This window comes from Agelaius phoeniceus, chromosome 4 (genome assembly GCF_051311805.1).
Source record: "Agelaius phoeniceus isolate bAgePho1 chromosome 4, bAgePho1.hap1, whole genome shotgun sequence".
Lineage (NCBI taxonomy): Eukaryota > Metazoa > Chordata > Aves > Passeriformes > Icteridae > Agelaius > Agelaius phoeniceus.
This window is the reverse complement of record NC_135268.1, coordinates 11,698,460-11,721,415: the sequence shown is the minus strand read 5'-3', so window position 1 is coordinate 11,721,415 and position 22,956 is coordinate 11,698,460. Positions and strand designations below refer to the sequence as shown.

General features: G+C 40.2%; 1 protein-coding gene across 14 annotated transcripts in view; it reads right to left on the bottom strand.

Annotated features, from left to right (window-relative positions):
- The window catches only part of CAMK2D (calcium/calmodulin dependent protein kinase II delta), a 121,370-nt gene that overhangs the window by 36,397 nt on the left and 62,017 nt on the right, over positions 1 to 22,956 (bottom strand). For 8 of the 14 annotated variants that reach the window (XM_077176805.1, XM_077176803.1, XM_077176797.1 and 5 more), the window contains exons 5-8: positions 16,070 to 16,124; positions 10,389 to 10,454; positions 7,800 to 7,872; positions 2,290 to 2,392 (exon numbers count right to left, since the gene is read on the bottom strand). In XM_077176805.1, the coding sequence (XP_077032920.1) occupies positions 2,290 to 2,392; positions 7,800 to 7,872; positions 10,389 to 10,454; positions 16,070 to 16,124 (297 nt within the window). Of the gene's footprint in view, positions 1 to 2,289; positions 2,393 to 6,856; positions 6,930 to 7,799; positions 7,873 to 10,388; positions 10,455 to 16,069; positions 16,125 to 22,956 lie in introns of all 14 variants that reach the window. The other 6 variants (XM_077176801.1, XM_077176806.1, XM_077176804.1 and 3 more) reach the window with 1 other exon arrangement.

Sequence of the window (22,956 nt, the reverse complement as noted above, 5' to 3'; positions counted from 1 at the left end):
GGCCTCACCACCCTCACAGGCAACAATTTGTTCCTATTATCTGATCTAAACCTACTCTTTCCGTTTCAAGTGATTCCTACTTGTCCTGTCACTACATCCTCTAGTAAAATAATCTCTCCTCAGTATTCTGAGTGGTTTAGAGCAGCACACACAGAAGGGTACACAGCCCTGATTTTGGTTTTAAAAAAACCAACAAAAACACAAGGAAGCAGGTAACTGTCATATATCAGGTTATTTTGTAACTGCTCAGAGGGACCCCCAAACAAGTGTGTACTTTTCAGAAAAGTTTTGCTGCTTGTATTAACTCCATTAGCTAAAGCAATTTGCAAAGCTGGAAACTGTGACTTTGCAGTGCCTAGAAGAGATTGCAACTCCTTGTACTCCTAAACTCATATGATTTCTCCAAGCATCCAGAGGACCAAGACAAAATCCAAGACAAAATCCGTTCTTTGTTGAGCTCAACCTGCCCTACACCTCCCCAGTACATTAAGCACCTGCTAAAGAGGGTGGCAGGTTTCAACTAAACCCCGTCAGGCTTTCTACAAATAGGCAAGGAACAAGTTTGTTTTGCAAATGTGCAAACCAGGAAAGTATTCCCTGTATTCAAACACAGAGTTCAAGCCAGTTTCCTGCTGAGGCACAGCCATGGTTCAAGCAGAAAAGAGACCACCATACCAGAGGACTACACCAGAATAAGGAGAGGAAAAAAAAAGAAAAAAATAAAGAAGAGCATACTGATGCAGAGCTATAATTAGAATCAGAGCACACCATGAGTCACTAAGAGCTGCAGAATCCAGTAGAAAGCAGAAAAATCTTATGAAAGAAAGTGAGAAAAAGTTCCAAATGCCCAGTCCACTGGAGTTCACGTTCTGCCCTGCTAATGCACTCCTAAAGCTGAAGCCAGGCACTCAGACCACTCTGGAAACGTTCTGCAGAGCAAGTTCCAAAAAATGTACAGAACCCACTTACCTTATTGACTAATACAGTTTTTAAAATAAAGACCCCCTTCAGGCTACTTGCTTTTCATTACCTTGTTAACTCCTCCTTACATGTATATTTTAAAGACATTCTGTTCCCTTCTCCCAAGTCCTCATGATGCTATGAGTCTAAACCAAGCATTTCACAAGAACCAAATGACAGAAAAAAAACCAAAGTCCAAGATTTTCCAGGGCATTGCAACCTCCTCTGCATCACCTGCAGGTACACTATGTACAGAAAATAGTCCTGAAGTCAACTTCAATCTGCTGATTTTTTTCTTGAGATGCTTCCTGTTTACCTGATGCTTTTGTCATTGTAACAAACCACTTGTTTTGCCTTGTTTCTATTCCACTCCTTTTGCACTGGTCTGTTTGTTGATGTGCAAGAGCAATCTCCTCTGTCTTTTGTGGATTACTGAAATCCATTTATAAAAAGGCTGGATTTAAAACAACAGGCTGGCTTATAAAGCTGCCAACATATGTCCAATGGCACTGCCTGTGCATCTACATGTACTTACAGCTGTGAACACTCAACCTCCCAACTCATTGCCCAGGAAAACTTTTCTGCCTCTGTTCCAAGCCTCCAAGCACTTTGTTACATTGAAAACTGCACTTTCTAGCTCCTCTAAGGGAGAATAGGCAGCTGCTATAAATATTTTATTCTGTATGTTTTTCCACCTGGGATTTATAATAAAATTTTCCCCATGCTTCATATCTGTTCAAAGAGGGTGGTACGTGAGACATGTGTATCACAATTGTACATGCACTATTGTTTAAAATTACCAGTATTAAACATTTTCCACCATTCTCCTTGAGGCATCTATTAACTGTAACAAGTAATCTGTAATTAGTGTCTGGCTACAGCCTGAGGTGCTCAATCCCTCCTATTTTCCCTTTCATTGAAGTCACATCCCAAAGTGCTTCAGAATCAATTTTTCAGGTGTTTCCAGCTGACAGAGACCTGTTCAGACAAAATGTTCTGATGCCTGGGCAGGTACACTCAGCAGTATTACCCTACTGCCTTATTCCTCAGTCATCTGAGGGGAAACCACCAGTCTCCCTCCCAGGTTCTACACCCCTATTTTCTGCCTATAGTTACTCAGGAGAAAGTGGGAGAAAAGGGGTTCTGTGCACCTCAGTCAGATTTACAGGCTGATGGAAGGTAGCACAAGCTAGGAATCAGGAAATCCAGGTTTTCCAGGGTCAAAGAGTCACACAGCTACATGTTCTACTCTGGAGTGAGAGTGGGGCAGCTGGGGAGGCTTAACCACTATGCTGAATAAATGGTGAGGGAAAAATGGTATTTACTTACCAAACCAAGCCTGTTGTTCTCCCTGGACTTCTATAGCCAATCCAAAGTCTGCCAGTTTGACTGCCGCTCCCTTGGATTTGCTAGCTAGAAGTAAGTTCTCAGGCTTTATTCAGAGAGAGAAAACAATTGAAACAAAAAGATAAGTAAATATATTTTAGACAGTACTCTGGAAAAGAACAAATACTTAGAGGAGTGAAAAAGAGAAGAAACCCATGAGTTTTTTCCATGAAATTGCAAAATTTGCACTTTCCATTCCTATCTGGAAAGAATTACCAGGCCTGTAATCAGCCTTCATGAGCTCTTAGCAAGACTAAGGACAGGGTGAAGAAGAGAGCCAGAAGGGGCATATGGAGCTGTGACACCTGCTGTGTGACAAGGCAGCTCAGAGATTCCCAAGAGCTTGTTACTGGAAAAATAGGCCAGCAGACTCCCAAAGGACAGGGACTCATTGATGACTAGTCCAGCCCATGGAGTTTGCAGGATCAGGCATCTACAGCTGTCAAACAGAAATGTTTTGCATGACATCCCAACAATGACAGCCCCGTGATTGTATTCAGAGGGCAGGTGTATTTACATTGCAAATCTTTCAGCAAAACCAGCACACCCACGTTTGTGCCTGCAGAGAACCTTTACAAATAACCACGTTAGTTAGTGAGAGTTCCCACCTTGCTTTTGTTCTGTAGGGTATATGTTGGTCACATCTGAAATGAAATGCTATGGTACACTCACACAATTAAAAGTAAAGGATTTGAACATAACAATTGTGTTCATTCTACTGTTCATAATGAATCCTTTTAACTCCAGTTAGCAAATACATCAAATGTAAATTGTCCAAAGACAACTTTATTGTATGAATGTTTGCTTTAAAAATACAACTAAAAAAATACTGAAATAATCAACAGATTATTTCAGAGAACTGTGACCCTCCAAGCATTTTCTTGCCACATGTGTCTTTCCAATGCTCATGGTTTTTAACAAAGGTTTTGTTCTACATTTACAAAATAACAAAACCTCACTTTCACAGGTATTGCTGTGACTCCTTAGAAGAAATTTCTGCAGTGGTCTGTGACAAGGGACTTCACTATGGCCAGGCTGGTGCTGGGGCCCCAATCCTGCAAACTCTTTGATGTGTATTCCAGGTTGAACCCAGGAGCAATCATATCACTTCCAAGGTACTATTTATGTGATGGCAGTTAATCCCACACATGTACTGAGGCTGGAAACAATTAAGATCATAAGCCTCTTTCAGCAAAGCCTATCTTTAATACATGTCAGGTATCCAGCAAAATATGCTTGAGCCTAAGTAAGACCTCAGCCACGGTGATACTTCTATTAATTAACACTACAAGGGGCCCTAACTCTTTAGTCTAAAGGTGGCTTTTTCCCCTCTCACCAAAGGAACATCTTTTCTGTCCTCTCACTCATCGCTTTGTCGCTGTGTCATAGACTAGACAATATTAAAAAACTTTCATCAATAGTTATTGATGAATCTTCTATTTTCACAGTTTTAAAAACTGAGATGAAGGGCCCTCAGAACAAAACACAATCTCTACATTCACTTAAATTATCAGTAACCACCCCAACTACATTACATGAAACAGTGAGTGCATAGCTGAGGACTCTTCTCTAGTTTAATCAATGCAATGTCACACTCCTTGCCATTTAACAACACTAATTTCAACACACAGTCACATAGTTCTGCAAGGTTTCCTCTCATTCACAGTAATTGATTCCTGGAATGCTGTTCTTGTATAAACCTCTTAAAGCAGCGGATGATCCTATTTGGTTGTGACCTTCAGGCAAGCCAAAAGCAGTGAAAAGCCTCATCCTTTTGGATGAAATACAAGCACTACCCCACCGAGCACATACCGCTTTCCCAAAAAGTGATTTTGTTCAAAACTGGTTTTGTGTTTTCTGATGCTGGTTTGGTTTTTAGTTGGCTTTTTTGGTTTATGGTTTCCTCTTGGGACTGTTTTTTTATTCCATTGCATGTCTCTTCTCTGCAGAAGTACACTTTAACAGATGAGTATGTTCCACCAGAATTCCTGACTTACTCCCATGCCAAAGACAACAGCCTTTTAGGCCATGCCAAGTGGGACTGTGTGCTTAACCAACATGCAGCAGCCGTTTGAGGCTGGCCAGAGGCATGTGGGTGATTACCATGCATTAACTGGGAATGAGTGCAATTACTTGGGAAACATCAACAGCACCGTGCAGGACTTGCTCCTGGATTCATGGTGTCACCTTGTGCTCCCCAGTGATGGGCGGCAGCCAAGCATGCACAATGGCACTGTTAACTGCTAAAATTACTTACAAATAAATTAACGTGATTTATGCCATGCTTTCCCAGAGGTCTTTAATCCTTAAGATACCAAGTATTTAAGGCTCTGTGTATTTTTCCTTGAATATACCTAAAGCAGCCACTCTTTGGTGGAAGATAAGAGGGTCGTAACCACAAAATCACAGAAGTTTCACAAAAGCAGGAAGGCTATGGCCTGACAAGAACTGGAATTCCTACCTGGAAGTGCACTTTTGCTAGCTGGTAAAGCTAAGTTAATTTTTTTCTGGGTCTAAGATCCACCACCATTCTGACTTACACCAGTGATTACAAACAGAGCAGCAGCAAGAACTTCTGCAGGTCATAAGAGGCTGCAAAAGCTCCTCTCTGTTTGCTACTGAATCAGCCTAGAAGGAAAGTTAAATAAAACGGGATCATCCAAAATCTCCTCATCCCCAAGCATGCCATCATATTGTGGACTGAGTTATTGGAAAAAAATCCATCAAGTTTTGCAATTTAAGGATCCATGCCAGCCCATAAGCACCTTCCACATCTTGCTGTTCTCCTCCTGGCATCTTCTTTTCAGCACATGGCGTTCTGCTCGGATTTCACCACAGTCTTTCATTTAATTCTTTGGGTTTTTTGGCTTTTGCCACAAAGCTGTAACTGAAGAAGGATGGTTTTCTGCTTCCTCAAGTTTTCACTTTCCCAAATGAAACCGGGCACTACAGCTTGGCAGAAACACTTTTTCTCACACTGTTTTTTCAATTCATCCTGGATTTGTCAGAATAAGAAACCCACGCATGGTCGGGAGCAGGCAACAGCTGGATTTAATGCGTTCCCAAAGAAAAAGTTGTTTGTGTGAATGTATGAAAAGTAATAGAAAGCATCCCTTATTCCATCAGCTTGCATAGCTACAATCCTGGCTTTTAAAACTCCTTTTGATGGCAGAAGCATAGGACTGCATGTACAGTGTGGACAAGAACCACTGGAGCAGTTGGACAAATTTGACATCGTTCCCTTTAAACTCATTCCACGTTACCCAGCTGTCATGCAAGATTTACAAATGGCACAGAGATTTGTGAGTCTCCTGTTGTATAAATGTGACAAAGGAAAATCCAGAAGTGCATAATGAGTAAAAAATTTGGGGTCTACATCTTCAAAACTCACCCTGCTCTCTGAGCTTTTGGAGCAAACCCCGTTGTGTTCCCTTATGACAATGACATGGACCTTATAAAGTCCGACAAGAACAGTTTTTTTGGGAGTAAAAGTTGCCAAGAAAGGCGACAACATTCTGATTCCAACATTATTATTCATTATAACCACTAGAAACTCTTACTGAGAAGGAAATTTCTGCTCCTCAGAATTAATTCAGAAAAAAACTGAAGCCCAAGAATCCGTGCCACAAGGGATTAGCGTGTTTTGCTGCCTTAGCGTGCACACCATTTTTTCTCTGCCTCATGAAGGATCGAAGTGCAGACTTCCATTTGATTTCAAAATAAACCATCTTCTTTTCCTTGAGGATCATGAAGCTCAAGTGTCCAAAAGGCAAACTTACTATGAGTTCTGGGACAGCCTTCTCTCTTGGAGCCTCACAATAAAAGAAAATTATCTAGACTTGCTTCTTTCCTTGCCAACATATTTTAAAGGCAGAGAGCATTCTTCCAGTAGATGCCTCTAGCCATTTGGATATGTACACAGTTAAAAAAGAGGGAATGCTCTCTCAGCACAGAGTTATCTTCAGGAAGGTTTCTATCCCAATGTTAAAGCTCATCTAGAAGGAACTGGACTCCTCAGGTGAGTGTGGTGAGAGCACTGTAGAAATTCCTGTTTTTTAAAGATGTTTTGTTGCCCAGTCATCATTTGCAGGAGAGAGAGGTCTCTGTACCAGCGATCCCAGAGCAGCTGGCCTTCTGTCACTATAAATTGCACAGCATGCAAAGGCTACTGTGCTTCCCAAAAGCACTATAGATTCTGCTGATGAGACATGGGAAGTTGCCCTCATGCCCTGTCCCAAAAGCTCTGGATGACAGAAGACCATGTATTCAACAAATACACACAGTATTGTTCTCCCCGTACTGCTGGGTGCTGGACAGCCAGGTATTGGCCAGCCTCAAGCAGATTCCCTCTGATGAGTACGAGCTTGTTGTTGCATGTAGGTGAAGCCAAGTTAAAAACAAATGAACCGAGGGGAAAAGCAAAAAGAGGGAAGCATTTACATTTCGGCTGCTGGCGGCCCTGTGGGGCAGGGATGCTGCTCCGGGAGGGCGGCGGGACAGCAGCACTCACCTTGAGGTCGCGATGGACCACGCCCATCTGATGGCAGTGCAGCACGGCCTCCAGGATCTGCTGAATGCAATGACTGCATGCAAACACCATGGGCGCCCGTTAGTTCCAGCAGCAGGCAGCGGGGCGGCGGCCGAGGGCGCGGCCGGGGTGGCTGCGCTCCGGCCCGGCCTCCCCTGCCCTGCCCCGCTCGGAGCACCACGGCCTCAGGCTCCGCGGCGCGGGGCTGCCCTCACACACAGGCGGCGGGGCGGCTGCCTTGGCTTCGCTTGGAAATTAACACCAATGCCTTTTTAAACGGTAATTTTTAAAAGGAACAAATTTTGCCACTAATTCAAGGTCTTATTAAATATTTGGCATCCTCTGTGCTTTTCCCTCCTGGCTTACTCAAAGCCTTCACAGAGGCATTGAAGAATTGTAGAAGTTTCCAAAAAATTAGGTTAGAAATGGCAGCGACCATGGAAGTGGTCCCCAAGCCCCTCCAAACCAGGTATTCCAGGTCAATAATTAGCTCCTAGCCGCTTAATTTAGCCGGCAATCAGCGGCACTTGCCTCAGGGCTCGTCACAGCGGCCGCTCCTTGTGGCACTGCCCGCCGGGCCCCAGCGCAGCCGTGGCGGTCACATCTGCAAGCTGCCATACATCACAGCCAGGGGTCACCTCCCGGCCCGCACAGCTACACACGGACAGCCCCGGCACCGGGCACAGCGGGGCCAAACCCAGCGCCTGGGCAAGAGACACTTTTTAGGCAGCCGTCCCCCCCTTTGCCATGATGTATGTTAGGCTATAGACTTGCACACACTGAAAGAGGCATCATGCATTATTGTTGTTCGGAGGGTGAATAGGATAGGCAAGGGAACATCGCACACATCCCACCCTCTGCCCCTACCCAGCCGAAAGAAAACCCCAAAATTCTTATATCCAATTGATGGGCACCAGATACTGACCTTCAGGTCTCTGTGAACTATGCCATTTAGATGACAATGATTAACACTTTCTAGAATCTGCTGTATACAATGACTGCAAAGATACAAGGGCAGAATGGAAGGGAGAACATTTTAAAGGCACATAATCACATTAAATACAAAATAAAAATAAAACTTAAAAGAAAAAGTTAAAGAACAAAAACAATTTTACACCTCTTGACAAGTCTTGATTGCTGTTTGAACTGGAACAACAATATTGCTGAGATATTTCCAGCTCCAGCACATCCAAAAAATGAAAAACCAGAACCAAACCAAAAAAGACATTTAACATGGAACATATGACACCTATGAGACATACTCATCAGACTGTATTTTCATTCAGCAGTATGGAAGTTTTTTCCAGTTTCCAAAAACTGCCACAGGAAAAATAAAGTGGAGGCAGTAAAACAATTGAGATGCTTTGTTTTTCTTAATTTTTGGTGGTGAAGTTAACATTACAACAAGGGCTGAAACAAGAAAATGGTCAGAAATGAGATGATATACAGAAAACAAATGAAACAATAAAAGTCAAAAGCTAAGGAAAAGCAAAAAATTCTTCATTTTGAATTGAACGGTTTCTTTAAAACTATTAGCAGAACAAAGCCAAGTCATTCAAAAAGGTGGCACGCATTTTCATTTAAAATAGTGTCCAGCTCTAGTTTAGTTAGGAGTCACTTGGGGAGTGAAAATCCACATTAAAAATTAAGACAAATATTTTAATTTGGTGCTTTCAGTAACTGAACTAGCACCTATTTTCCCATACCCAGGTGTGCAAGTTTTGGTCAATCCATGATGCCAAAAAGCACAACTAAAATATTAATATTTTAGAGCACTGGAACTTTTTCGGACTTTTTTTGGCACCACAAGAGCTTAGCATTTTTTTTAAAGACATCGTTGTGGCACGAGTAGAGTGATGATAAGTAATACACAGGAGTCAAGATGCTGCTCATCCAAAACCTTTTGACCATGGAATTCAGAAGGAATGGTCATAATCAGTAACTGGAGCCCAAGCCTGAAAACCCTTTCTTAGGCAAGTAGTTCACAACTCACTGCTCGGTTTGTCTGAGTACAGACTACTGGCATGAGCAAGGGCTTGCAGGAGCAGACCAGTGTGACAGTCCTGGGAGAGGCATCCACAGAGAACAGCAACTACTGCTAGAGGGATACACACATACACACACTAGATAAATCTAGATAGATAGATAGATAGATAGATACACAAAATACAGAGATGCATCATAACTAGATATTGCATTTCTTTGGTCAAATTTGTACTGAAAAAATAAAATGTATATATATATATTCTATATATATACACACACATATATATATGCACAGCCCCTTCCAAAATATCATAATTCTGGAACAGAAGGAATCATCATTGCAATTTTTCCTTTTAATTCCCAACTACCTTAAAAACATACAAGGACAACATATACTGGCCTTTGGCATCAATAGTGGAAATTTGCTTCAATCACAGCAGGGAAAAAATTATTTGAAAAATTTTTCAATGTAGCTCCTCTTCTCCCACCCCACCTAAACCCTACTGCTGTTTTCTCTTTTACAGAGTGTTTTGCTGCATGTTGTTCTTTATTTAAATGCCTAAAGTATTAATCTATCATTCCTACAGATGCAGTAAGATCTGGAAATGGAAGCTTCCTAATATTCAGAGTAACTTCTTGTCTGTTCATTATTATCCTACTACTGTTGTTAGGAATACTTTATTCTTTCCAATCATCTCCCAGTGATCTCCAAATGTAAAGGCATAATTTAAAATTGCATGTACTAAATATGTATTACTGGGGGGGTGCGTTTGTAAACATACAGAAATATAAGGATTCTTTAAATTTACTTGCAGATCAATTAATGTGAAGAGTGTGGTGGTAGAACATATTTTCTTTAAAGTAATTGACCACAATGTTTAGGATTCTTAATTTTATGACAGTATTTAAGATTTATTATTATATGAGGACAAACATGAGATGAGTGGCCCTGATACTTTATGCATGCAAATTATGATAATTGTCAACTTATTATTCAAGTTTTTCAACAAGCACTTGCAGAAAATTGCCAGAGATTTCATATTTGAGCTCAGATTATGAGACACGCAGTATAATTGCTTATTGATGAAACACAACAAAAATTTTCTAATTGGAAAAGGAAATTAGCACTTCTGGACCAAGAAAAAAAAATCATATTTAATGCAAAATTCTTTTAAGATCAACTTATGCTTCAGACTTTGATCAGCAAATCTAAGAATCCATAGATGAGATACTTGAACTTTTATGTCCAGTTTGCAGAGGAAACGATGGGTAGAAGTTGTACTAATTGAGGTCCAACTTCAGCTTTTTTCAGATCAGCAGACACCAAGACTTCTCATGAGTTCTCCACCACATGGTCATGAGCTCAAACTGCCAAACTCTCTCTGCCCTTCCAAGTCTAAGAGAACTCCTGGAGAAATCCTAGAGTCTCACAGACTGTGCTGGGAAACTGATGCCAAACACCAGGATATATTTAAGTAACTATCCTAGAACTATCAAAGGCAAATCATTAGAAAAACAAATTACTTACCTGGCATCTGCTTCACTATAATACTCTCTTGCAACTATATCTTCAAACAATTCACCTCCAGTGACTCTGTTACAAAAAGCAAGATGGGGAGAAGGAGATTTCAGAAGTGAAAATGTGCACCTTGAATTAACTTGACAGGAAGAAGTCAGACAGGACTAAGTGAAGTATTTGTACAGAAATGCAAGAGGTTTTGCAGCAAGGTGCAGGAACTAAAGTGGACAGTTTGTCCATCCAAATCATTACATGAATGAAATGGATGTGGTGGAAGTGCAATCATAAATAGTAAATAAAAGCCAAGGGCAGCAGCATTTCAGGCAAGATGCCAGGCATCAGTTATGGATGTCAAAAGGAAGGAGTAAAACTACAAGGAAAAAGGGAACTGACCACCCAGGAAAATTGTGGCTGAAGCTCAATGCAGTTCAGGATAACTTGAAAACTGCAATATTAGGCAAAGGTAAGAAATGCTAAAACACAACAATGCTAAAAAAGGAAAAGGGTCTTTCAGTGTAGATCAAATCACAAGAGAGGTGTACCCAGGTGCCAGAGGGGCTGGCTTTTTGTGCTGTGCCTAAAAAAAGCATTACTGAGTTGGAAGGGAAGTATCAGTAGAATCAGGGTACCGTAATCAGTTTAACAGCAGATTTTTCCTAGAAATTTTTCATTTATCTTTGTGGAGAAAGTAAGAATGTCTAGTTAAAGCACCACTGAAAATAAGTTATGTACAAGGGAAGAACTGTATGATCCTGGGGCCAGTAACAGAGGTGGCTGTGCATCGTTGCATACTCAGGGGCTCCTGGTACAATCAATGGTTTAACGGTAGAAAGTGGTTGAAAAGCAATAAAACTGTGTTTTTATATCCCAAAGATCACAGTCCAGAATGAGCCCTGAGCAGGATGATGCCACAATCTTGGATTGCATCTGGAATAGGGTGACAGCAAGGTAAAATACCTCCTCATATTGTACCAGTTCTAGCCACTCAAACTCAGAAAAGAGAATTGGATGTGCAGAATGAACAGCTACCAGGCCACTCAGTCACTCACTCATCAGGTCCCCTCAAAGAAGCCAACCCAGTTTAGCTAGGCAAAACAAAGGTTAAGAGGGATGAAAATAAATACTTAAGATGAGCATTAGCCTGGATCTCCCTAGAGGGAAGTTGTAATGGATAATATTGGTACAATAATACATGAGCATACAATACCTATAAGCAAATGTAAGGTTAAAATCAGAAGTTTTCTAGCAATCCTTATAAGATGCAGAGTCATGAGCTTTTCAGTAATTTCTGCCTGTGTCACAAGAGGGGACTCAGCACAGGAAGACACTTCCTTGTAACATTCCTATGCTATAGGCTGATAGACTGACACAGCTAAATGCAATTCTTCACATATACAGGTGCTTACATAAATAATTCCTAGATGAAAGATCAATGTTTGTATCTTATTGCTGGCTATGAATGTGAATATCAGCACATTACATTTCCAATAAACTCCCAAACACAAAAGCTTGAGTGTGCAGCAAGACACTTAAAGATGGAGATGCTTAAAAATCTATACTACAGTGAACACAATTAGTATTGAATACAGTTAAGTTTATTAGGATTAAAAATTCAAGGTGAGAATACTTGGAATGTTCAGAACTGTAACATTCACTTGCAAACTGCTGTAGTAACACTTTGTAGAAGAGCCCAGTTTTCAGCCACATTAAATGATGACAGAAATGCCCTGCTCAACCAGCAGCACAGCTCCTTTCTTGGAGAAAGGCCAGTTCAATAACATGATTTTCATTATTTCATTTATATTTGGGTTACACCATCCTTTTTCTGAGTTTCTGTCTTACTGATTCTTAATGTAGAGATTTTCAGGTAACAGAATGCTATTTTGTACAAAAGTCTGGAGTAAAATCTAGAGGAGGTAAAGTAGTTTGTTGCCTAATTTGTATTCTCTTTTTGCTTTCTACCTTCCAGAGACTGGCTTTGGTTGCTGTAGCACAAAATGTTTGATTGATGCATATTTTGACAGTCTTTCATAACTCCTTTTTGCATATATATTTGTCTGCCACAGTTCTGGTAAAGAGGAATAATTCTCACTTTGTGATGAATGAAAAAACAAAGCATCCTTTGATCTTAATCTTACTCTTTCCTAAAACACTTCTTTTTGATCCAAGCTAAAGAAAGAAGACAAGAAGAGAGTACCAAATTGATGTTTGCTCTTCTCCAGCATGGAGGGAGGAAGGGGATATGAAATCTAATGTGCTGACACTAAACATTTGCTTGGTATTCACAAGCATTGTTAAATGATGAAAAGACCTAAAAGCTACTGGTTTGTACAAATTGCTCTGGTTCTTTTGTATTTTTGAGAAGAGCATACTAAAGTGGCAACAAATAAAGCACATAGGTTTGTTTACACAGAAGAGGTACAAGCAGCATGAAGCAACACCAAGGCACTCCACATCACTATGAGAAAAACTGCTGGTTTATGTTTGCAAATAAAAGAGACTAATTAGGAGAAACACACACATTAGCACAGACAGCTAAACCAGCCTCTGATGATGATCAGACTGGCGTGGTTTCCTCCTGGCTTACGTTTACTTCTTCACTTCCTTGATAATGGAAATGGGAGGAAGCATCTTACAGTGTCCACAGAATTATTAAATTCATCTTTTTGGCCTTTCTACTTCTGAAAGAGAGGCCCAGGCACTTACCTGAGGCAAACACTGTTTTCCAAATTAGGCTATTTTTTTGTATTTTCTGTTTATTCTACACAGTTCTTGCAGCTAGAATCTAAAAGCAAGGCCAGGATTCTTAACATACCAATTGTTGCATCTCATCAAGTGCATTAAAACGGGAGGCACTGAAAATAGGGAATCTCATTGACTTGCACAAGAGAGTTTTCAAGTGCTACAGCTGTTTCCATTCAGATACAGCAATTAATACTGACAGAATTGATTGGATTTGAACTCATCTAACATCATTAAGACTGAAGACAGTCTCATTCGTGCTTGGCAACTGAAATGGTCCAAGAGACGCAAATCCTGACTGCAGCTGCCTTAACCAATAGGGAAGGGGAGTAAAAGCTTCATGAAGTCCATTATTAAATTCATGAAGTTCATTGTTCAATACCCATTTTCCACATGGATTTCCAGAGACTCCCATCTTCCCATTTGACAGCAGAACTGTTCACTCAAAAACATATCTGTAATGGAGTACATTCAGCACTGTTTCTTTCTCCAGATAAAAGCACAGCCTGAGGTATACAAGTGAAGTGATAGGCTGCAGACATCTCTGTGGCATTTAATCCAAAGAGATTATTAGAAATTCAAAACAGAAAGTAACAATGATTGTTTTTTCCTATCCACAGAAAGGGCAGTCTTTCCCTTCACTTTCTTACGTGGGATGAAGTCTGAAAGAAATTTCTGAGGAAACAGCCATACCAAATCCCACACAGTCTGAAAGAAATCATTAAGAAAATGACATGATGGCATGTGTGGGTGGAGTGACAGTGTTACACCACAGTCAGGCTCCTGCTGAGTAAAAACTAAATAAAGAAAAGGAGCTTCTTAGCCTGTGTGTTCAAGAAGTGCATACAGTACCTTTTTATCATGGAGCAACCACATGTTTGTAAAAGGTGAAGTTTCACTAATAAATAATACTAGTGAGCATTAAAGCAATGAGTTCTTAACCTGTTGCTGCTCCAGAAACTATGATCAGTCAGCAAAGTCACTGCCTCTGCCATTTAGACATATTCTTTTTTGCAAAATAATTTTTACAAACCCCTCAAACCACATGGCCAAAACATAAAAGCTATATATATATATATATATATATATATATGTATATATATATGTTTGAGGCTGTTCCTCTGTTTGCCCTGAATGGGACTGACAGGGAACAGAGGAAGTTCTAGCCAAGGCAGAGCACTTCCTGTGGAATCTAGTTTTCTGCCAAGGCAGTATCTTTGGGTTATGCATTAACATTTTACTGCAAAACACAGGCTTCTATTTGCTCTCTTACTATCGAGATCTAGATACTGTTATCTACAATTCTGAAGCTGTTCAAATGTTCTAGTTCACATCACAATCATAACCCCCTGAGATAAGTCTGGCACTATATATTAAATTTAAGGCAGACGTGGACTAACTGCAATTATAGTATGGCACACTTCCTACAGTACAGCAGTACAACAACAACAAAAAAAGCCACTGTTTTTTAAAAGGGATATTGTCCCTAGAACTAAGAATTTTACATGCACTTCTTAGAAATGTTCTGAATTAAGAAGCTTTTTCCAATTTCACATAGAAAGATTTCCTTTGTAGCCCTTAAGGAAAAAAAAAGCAAAACAAAACCCAGTGCATGTCAGAGAACAAATATGTGTTTTGTGCCCTGGAGCCATTTCCAAGCCAACAGTCACAGCACTTACCTGGGACAGACACAAATCACACACAAGCTTCTGTTGAACCCAGTTAGGATCTGAGTCCTGAATCCCTTCACTGCAGACAGACTATTTTAATATTTGTGTATTTCTAGTCTGAAATCTAGTCTTTACAGTCTTTACAGATTTCTTTAAAAAAAAGTTAAGTCAGGAAGTAAACCAGAATGTAACTTGCACATGAAAGCACACGATTGCTTGTGTGCAGGAAGATTCAGGTTCTAACTTAGCCATGCTGAATGCAAATACTTCTGTTTGTATGCTTAGAAATGGGCTATACTCCATTTTGGAGGAAATAATGTATTCTCATTCTAACCAGCAAAACCACAGGGGGACCTAAGAAAACTCTTTGGGTAGGTGGGTGGGTGTGCTGTCTGTTAAACCATAAACTGCCCTTTAAAAATTTACAGTTCAAAGAGATAATTTTACTTAAGTAAGTCAGTCTTGCAATACAATCCCTATCATTCGGGTTTGTCCATATCCAAAACCCTAAGCAGTAACTTTTCAAAGGAGTGGCAAAGTTTGCCCATCCCAGGGAAGACTGAGGAAATCAGTTTCTCTTTTCAAGTTATGAACGCACAGTTCATGCTGTCACCATCCCTGCTTCCACTAAAAAGCCTGATCTGGAAAAAACAAGCTCCATGCAGGCCCAGTCGCTACATGTACAACTCATGGGACTTAAATTCCTGAAGCAAAAGAGAGTATCAGTAGGAAATTTCCTTTCTATATGCTGGGCACTTTACATTCTGAGTGGTGTCAAAATGAAACATTATAAAGCAGTAAGATATCAATCAGGAATGAAATACTAAAAGAATCTTTCCCTCTCTAAACTCAGGCTTACCTTTTTAATCCAGCAGTTGAGACTTTCTGTAGGGAAATTAGTGTTCCACATGCTTTTTTTTATCTTTCCTTTAGACAACTGACTTGCAGCAAATATTTATTTCTGAGTCGATCTTTGCTTCGTTTTGGTAGGTAGAACACAACTTTTACTTACATACTTACACTTTATATTAAAATCCACCTCACCAGTGGAGTTTTACGAGTTTTTATGGAATAAATGGGATCCTTACAGCAACACTTACAAATGAGTTCTTGCACATGCAAATGATGAAATATGTTCCTGTCCTTCCAGCTGTTTCCATCTATTTGTGCAGCTCATGGCACCAGAACCAGGCATTTATCCCATGAGCTTGCACTTGCATCTCCAGGTTTGAACAGCCCATTCCCAACATGCTAAACAAATGCAAAACAAATACTTACAAGTCAAAGACTAAGTAATGGAATCCTTCTTCTGATATGCTGTCATGGAGCCGCACTATGGAAATGGGGAAGAAAAGATAAACACCAGTCACCTTTTCCATGTTTTGATGGCTGTTGCTGGTTTGGGGGAGAAGGAGGGGGGTTATAATTCTACTGCAGAGCTCGTGTTGCACCTCTGTATGTTCTCAGCTGTGGGTTTTGGGGCTTTGTTTTAAATTGCCTACCCTCAGAACAGCCTTTTCCATAACTCTTATTTTTCTAGTGTCATACCACCTTTTTCTCAGCAGTATTACATCTTGCAAGTTGTAAATAAAGCAAGATGAGGAAATTCCCCCCACAATTAGTCACAAATTTCAGCAGAGTAACAACTTACTAGGGCTTGTTATCAATTTCTCACACATACTGTGAAGAGTTGCAAAGAGAGAAATCTCCTGGCCAGCGCAGAACATCCTAACTAAGCCCCCATGCCACATTTCCACACTGCTCTCTGTGTCCACATCTAAAACTTTCCCTGAAAATGTGCTTGTCAGCTGCATCATCTTCCCTTAGGATTTTAAGAATTCACACCACATCGTGGTACAACTACAAATTAAGTCCTGTGGTTTTCCTTAATTACTTTAAATGAAATTGCAATTTCCAAAGGTAATACAGGAAGCCTTGTCAAGTAGTTTGATCCAAATAATTATCACTTATAAAATCAAATGAAAAAATCAGGGTACCCTAAAAGTGATCTGTATTCAAAGCTGAGCTGAGCAAAAAAGTGTAAAAGAAAAGAATTTTCAGATCTCCCCAGATGGTAACTTTCTGTATTAATCATTTTTTATACAGGACAAATAAACATGACTTTTTAACTTAATAATATTTAGCCCAGAGAAACATCTTGTGTTTACACAATACTGAAGAGAAAACCAGCTCTTGGCTGACTCAGTGTGCAGAGCTCATGATGATTCACAAGAGCCAAGTAGGTCTAAATCAGAGTTTGTGGTTTTGGCTGGTTCTGTATTTCAGATTATTCCATGTTTTTATGAAGGGGCCAGCCAACACCACCCTCCACCCTCCCAAAAAACCCCCAAACATCCCCAAATCAGCTTTCTGTCTTCTTGCATTGAGCTGAGCTTTCAATACCCCCAAATGTCTCATCTTTAAAGCAAACCAAATGTGGGATGAGACACCACGTATCAGCTTAGAAGAGCACCTTGACATTTCTAGCTGAGGACCGAGACCCCTAAAACATCTGGCTGTTGGCACATTGCTTTGTACAGCAGCATCAAAGATACTGCTAATGAAATGGGATTTAGTACAGCCCCTTGGGTATGTCACAGATGCTATACAGCCCTAAACCTGTAACATTTGGAGCTCAGTTGGTCTGCTATGCATGTACATCTACAAAGAAGTTAGCAACTCTTTAAGCTTTATACATAGCAAATGATACTTTTCGATAGAAAAATCCTGTTCATTAAATAGACTAGTAAGAACTCCAAGCACAGCTTTTTCAATTCAGAGCAACATTTTCCTCTGTCATATCCCTGTTACCAAGAAGGCCAGGATAGCACCCTGGAAAGCTTCTCAAGCTTTGGTGTCTGCCTGAAGCAGGAGGTGCTCTTGTTTTGTCATTTCCTTCTCCAGAACAGGACTTGGTTCCAAGTGCCTGCAGAACCACAGATCTGTCCCTCTGGACTAGAAAGAGGCTGTGATTTTAGAAGATGGATGATGTTTTGCTCAGCCAGAGGAGCCTAACTCCCTGCTAGCCAAACTCAAGTCTGACACATCTTCAAGGATGTCTTCTTCAAGGATCACATTCTTTCTTTTCCTTTCTTTTCTTCCCAAAGGCCTGAATCACAGAAGTGAGATGGAACAAATCCTTCTCTGAATCAGGCTCATATACTCCTGATTGTTTCTGAAAAGGAAAACAGGCTGAGGCAGCTGGGGAAGATGAGAGCTGCCTTTTGGCATGTGCTTATGTTGGCACCTTTGGTCAATCCAGGCACGTGGTTATGTCTGTGAAGTGGAAATACCAAATAAGCAAGGGCAGAGGAGAGCAATCCCTGGTGCAGAGCAAAGGGTGCACCAGGGATTGCTCTCCTCTGTGTTGGATTAGCACTGAGGCTAATCCAACACAGCCCAGATATTCTGCCTGCACTCAGTCTGCCCTGGAAAAACACGGGATACTGGGATGACAATTTGAGAATACACTAAGTTTAAGAGGGGATGCACTACAAGTATTTGTGCAGTCACTGCAGACAGACACAGTTCTTCACACACCCCTATCAGGCAGGATTCAGGCATGACCAACCAAAAGGCAGCAATTACAGAGATTATTCATCCAATATAATAACTCCCATCAGAAGCTCACACTGCCATTCCTATTTCTTCAGAATCACAAAGCACTCATCAGTGGTAACAGTTCCATTTATCTTTTCTGAAAAGACTTCAGTTAGACCAAATCATTATTAACTGCAGATATTTCATCAATGCTGTTATTAACAAACACGTGAGAGGGCACCAAAGAAATGGAGGTAGCTCCTTTTCCTCCTGCCTGCTGTGGCCCCTCTCCTCTACTGGGTTCTTACCGATGCTTAACAAACTCAAAGTTGTTGCTCCTAAGCAATGGAATGCCTGACAGGAACCCAGGGAGCTTACAGTCCCTCCTTTTGGAGAAATACTGGAAGCCCACAAACCATCAGGAACAGCCCCACTTTGGCCTCAGCACTGATTGTCACCTGAAATAATTGTTAATCATCACACTGGAAATACCCTAACAATAATTTTAGGGAGAACTCCTATTAGCTTGATTAGCTTCCATTTAGCCATTAGTGTGGGCCAGCTCCAATCTGACCAAAAAGTAAAATGATCTCCTTTATGTGACTTTTTCTGCTGAACTGCACTATTTTGTGCCTATCCCACAGAAAACAGCTTGACATAACAGCCAAATAACTTTATGATTTCCTTTTTGAATTTCTGCCTTTAAAGAAAAAAAATCAAAGTATAAAAAAATATAAAAAGTATAAAATAAATATAAAAAGTATAAAAATATATAAAATATAAAAGAATAAAAATCAAAATATAGTATTCCACATACTTCCACTGAAAATCAAATTTTTCCAGGCAAGGAGTCAAGTCAAACAGTCAATAGTCAGAGAGAAATTCTCGATGACAAAGATATTTCACCACAGCTAAACCTATTGCCTAAAATATTTGTGTGAAACTGCTCATGATCATTTGGCTAAATTTGGTATCTGAATTAGTTCATGATACAAAGACAAACTATTGGAGAAGACTGAACTTCACACCAAAGTTCTGTTGCATGGTCAGCACATCAGCTGCACAGATGTGCACCAAGGTGCCAAACCACCAGAGATGCTCCTGGGGGAAAACTCACTCTATGCAACCCCATCCATTGTGTTGATGAACAGAGTATGGAAAAGGATTAAGACAGCCAATGGTAAAGACATTGATTTTCCCTTTGGTTGTAGAGATTAAGATCTGTGGACTCCCAGAGACATAGATCCTGTAACTCTGTGAAGTTTGATGTCTCAAATCAGTGCACCACTAGGAGGTTACAGGGCACATTAATCAGTAGTAGAGGTTTAAAATGGGTTTGAAAGTCACAAAAGCTTATGTGATATCTGCTGAAATATGCAAAGTACTTCAAGTTTCTGCTTTCCTGCAATGATGAAAAAAGGAAAAGGATGCTTTCTCTTCATTTTACTTCCAAAAGTGTAATACAGTATTTATGCACACCTCACGTACACCACTTACTGAAACAAAGAAACAAACACCCCAAACCAAACCTCCCCCCTACCCTTTCAAAAATGAACTTCATTATGTAATGGAAGGAACTTCATGGAATGGCTTAAGTCAGCTTTGGGTGTTCTGTGAATTGGTACCTGTCTGCCAGTGGATATGGGATAAATTGTTGCATTTGAAATTGAAAAGGAAAAATAAAAACTGAAAAAAAAACCTCTCAGTCACTGAAAATCCATAACCAGATATATTTTTTACTCATATTTGAACCACACAATTTTCTATTTCAAACATGTGTTTATAAGCATTTTCTGCTGTGCTGCCTCTGACAAAGCAAGCCTTGTGTTCAGCAGAATTGTTGAGAAGTGGCAGATCTGCTGTGGCTTAATACTGTCAGAACTCCCATCTTCCTGCAAAGTCACCCTTTGCCACCTTTCCGGTTCTACTGCATAAAGCAAAGTGATAAGGGACGGAAAATAAAGTTACCAGTTGAACTTCACCTGAAACTCTTGTGGACACCAGAGCAGGAGCCTTTACAGCAGTACCAAGAACTGAGACCAAAGCCAGCATCCATCCTACAGCTTTCAATCTGGATCCCAAGGGGAATGTGCTGGGATCCCAAGGTAAACACAATAAACCTGCACAAGGAAGCAGAACTGAGCATGCAAAAGTTTGTGACCCAGTGCTCAGGAGTGCTACTGCTGGCACTGATCTTCTCCCTTCAAACAAAACAGCTTCACTGCAGCCTCATTCTCAGCACCTCAGTGCTCCACCGTGTCCCCACATCCTCTTTGGAATGCCTGGTCTAAATGCTATAAATGATCTCTGCTGAGCCACCAAACGCCTTAAATCAGTGGTGCAGAAGAGTCACAGCTATAGCTCCCAGGCAGGGAACTCAGCATGAAAATGGAGTCTGTGCTGTCCTTACTGCTCCTCACACTCACATTTCCTCTCACACAACACTGCTCTGCTGATACCATGGAAGCCTGGGGCCCTCTATAATAAAGCTCATCAGGTACAGCAAAGAGAACTTGGCAAACACTAATAAGAGCTGTTACCTAAGAGTCTGAAATATTTAGAGGCTAATCTGCTAAGATTAGTACAGTAGCAATGCTCTACTGTAGAGAGGGCAGCTGCTTTCTGAACAACACTAAATAAAGAGTAATGCTTTGCATATTGAAGAAAATAATCCTCCCCCAATGCTCTCAAACACACCAGCAGTAAAATGCAATACCTACATTCATTAAATGACTTTATGCAAATCAGCAGTGCTGTGTATATCATTAGCAGGTGGCCTCTATTCAGCAGCAGTGAACCAAAACTATGTAACTCCCAAATTCCTTCAAAGGGTATTTTTTATTACAGTGCAAATTCAATTATTTAGGGCCAAAAACTTGAGGGAAAAAATTCTATTCATGTGCATCTCAAAAATTGATATAATAAGAAATAATGGGAAAAATTGTAGAAGAGGTTTTGCAGTGACTTCTGTGAGTCAGAGAGAAGTTTGATAAGAGGATCCACATTTACCCCTGAAATAATTTTCTACCAAGGTCATTGACATAGAAACCAAGAAAGAAAGAAGGATAAATAAGAGAAACCTGCAACTGCCTATTCCAATAAGCACTTTGTCTTTTGTGACCAATGAGTGAAGTGTAAACTTAGGGGTTTTGTAGGAATGTATAAAAAGCATGCATGCTAGAATAAAACCAGTTTGAAGCCTTCTGAAAATGGAGTGTATTGCTTTGTATTACAACCATCTCAACTATGACAAAAATATCTAGAGAATTTAATATTTGGAAATACTGCCTTTTCCCCAAGGCATTGCAACAGCAAGTGTTGAGTACTACAAACAAAATGCCATATATTCTAAAAATATTCATTTGGGAGCAAAACCCACCCCATCAAGGCCCTCACAATAAACAACTGTATTCTGATTAAATGCCAGCCTACTGCAGGCACGTGGAGAAGTCACTTGGCCAAAGTGTTAATGTTAGCAAAAGAGTCTTGCTACAGAAAAAATGAAAAATTACTTGTCAAAGCCGATAAAAGATCACATTTTGCATGGAGACTGAGTGACTCCAGGTACTGATGTCAAAGCACATGACCTCAAATTACCAGCTCTTTTGTCATGGAGACACTCTTGTTTAAAGACTTGACAGTCTTTAAAAATGAAATTTCCCAGCTAAAATTAACTAAATAAGAAAAGAACAAAAACCCAAGAGGTATTCCAAAACATCTAATTCTGTGTTGGGAGTCCCCATGTAGAGCAGTTGAGATAACTGATGCTTATCTCTTTATCCCACAGGCTTTAGTTACTTTTCAGTGCACCATAACACAGGTGTTTGTGCATTTCTGTGTGCACACGTGCCCAGAGCACTTCTGTGGAATTATATCCTGGATGCATGAAGTTAAGAGGAACAGCTGGAGCTGCACACCTTTAATTATTCATGTATGAAAACAGCACAATTGTACGGAGTTGTTGCACAAAAGAACAGGGAACTAAAATGTACACCTGCACCTTCATGTCTTCATTTAATATACAACCCTGTCATTTACTGGAAATCTTGTGTTTCAGGGTGAGCCAGCTCCTCTTTGCAGCTGAAGGCCTGCATTTCTAAGTTTAACAAGATTTTTTACAAAGCAACAAAAAGCCTTACAAATGTCATCACATTAAGCCTTATGAGGATAACTGCATGGATTAAAAGAAAGACTGACACAAATTTTTGCTATGAGCAAACTGATGTCTCAGCTGCCAGTGTTGATGCTTTAAGCACCAACATTTTTTAACTATTTTTACATTTATCAGAACATGTAAGAAGAGGAATAAAGACATAAGAATTTCATGGAGTGTTAACTAATAAAAGGACAAGCTGTAACACAGAGATGTTACATCAATTAAAATTAACAGGCTCAGGAAACCACACAGTGTACTTGAATGGAGGCAATGCAATTACCCAATTTTTAAAAATTAGACTTAATCCCTTTTAATATTTACAGTGCTGGGAACAGATTTATATAAATAATATGTAGGGCCCACAGATCAACAAAATTAGCTATTGAGGAGCTGTAACCATTGGGTAGGACACAACCTCCCTTCTTGGCTCTCCTTTCTTAAAATACATTAAAGACAGACATATAAACAA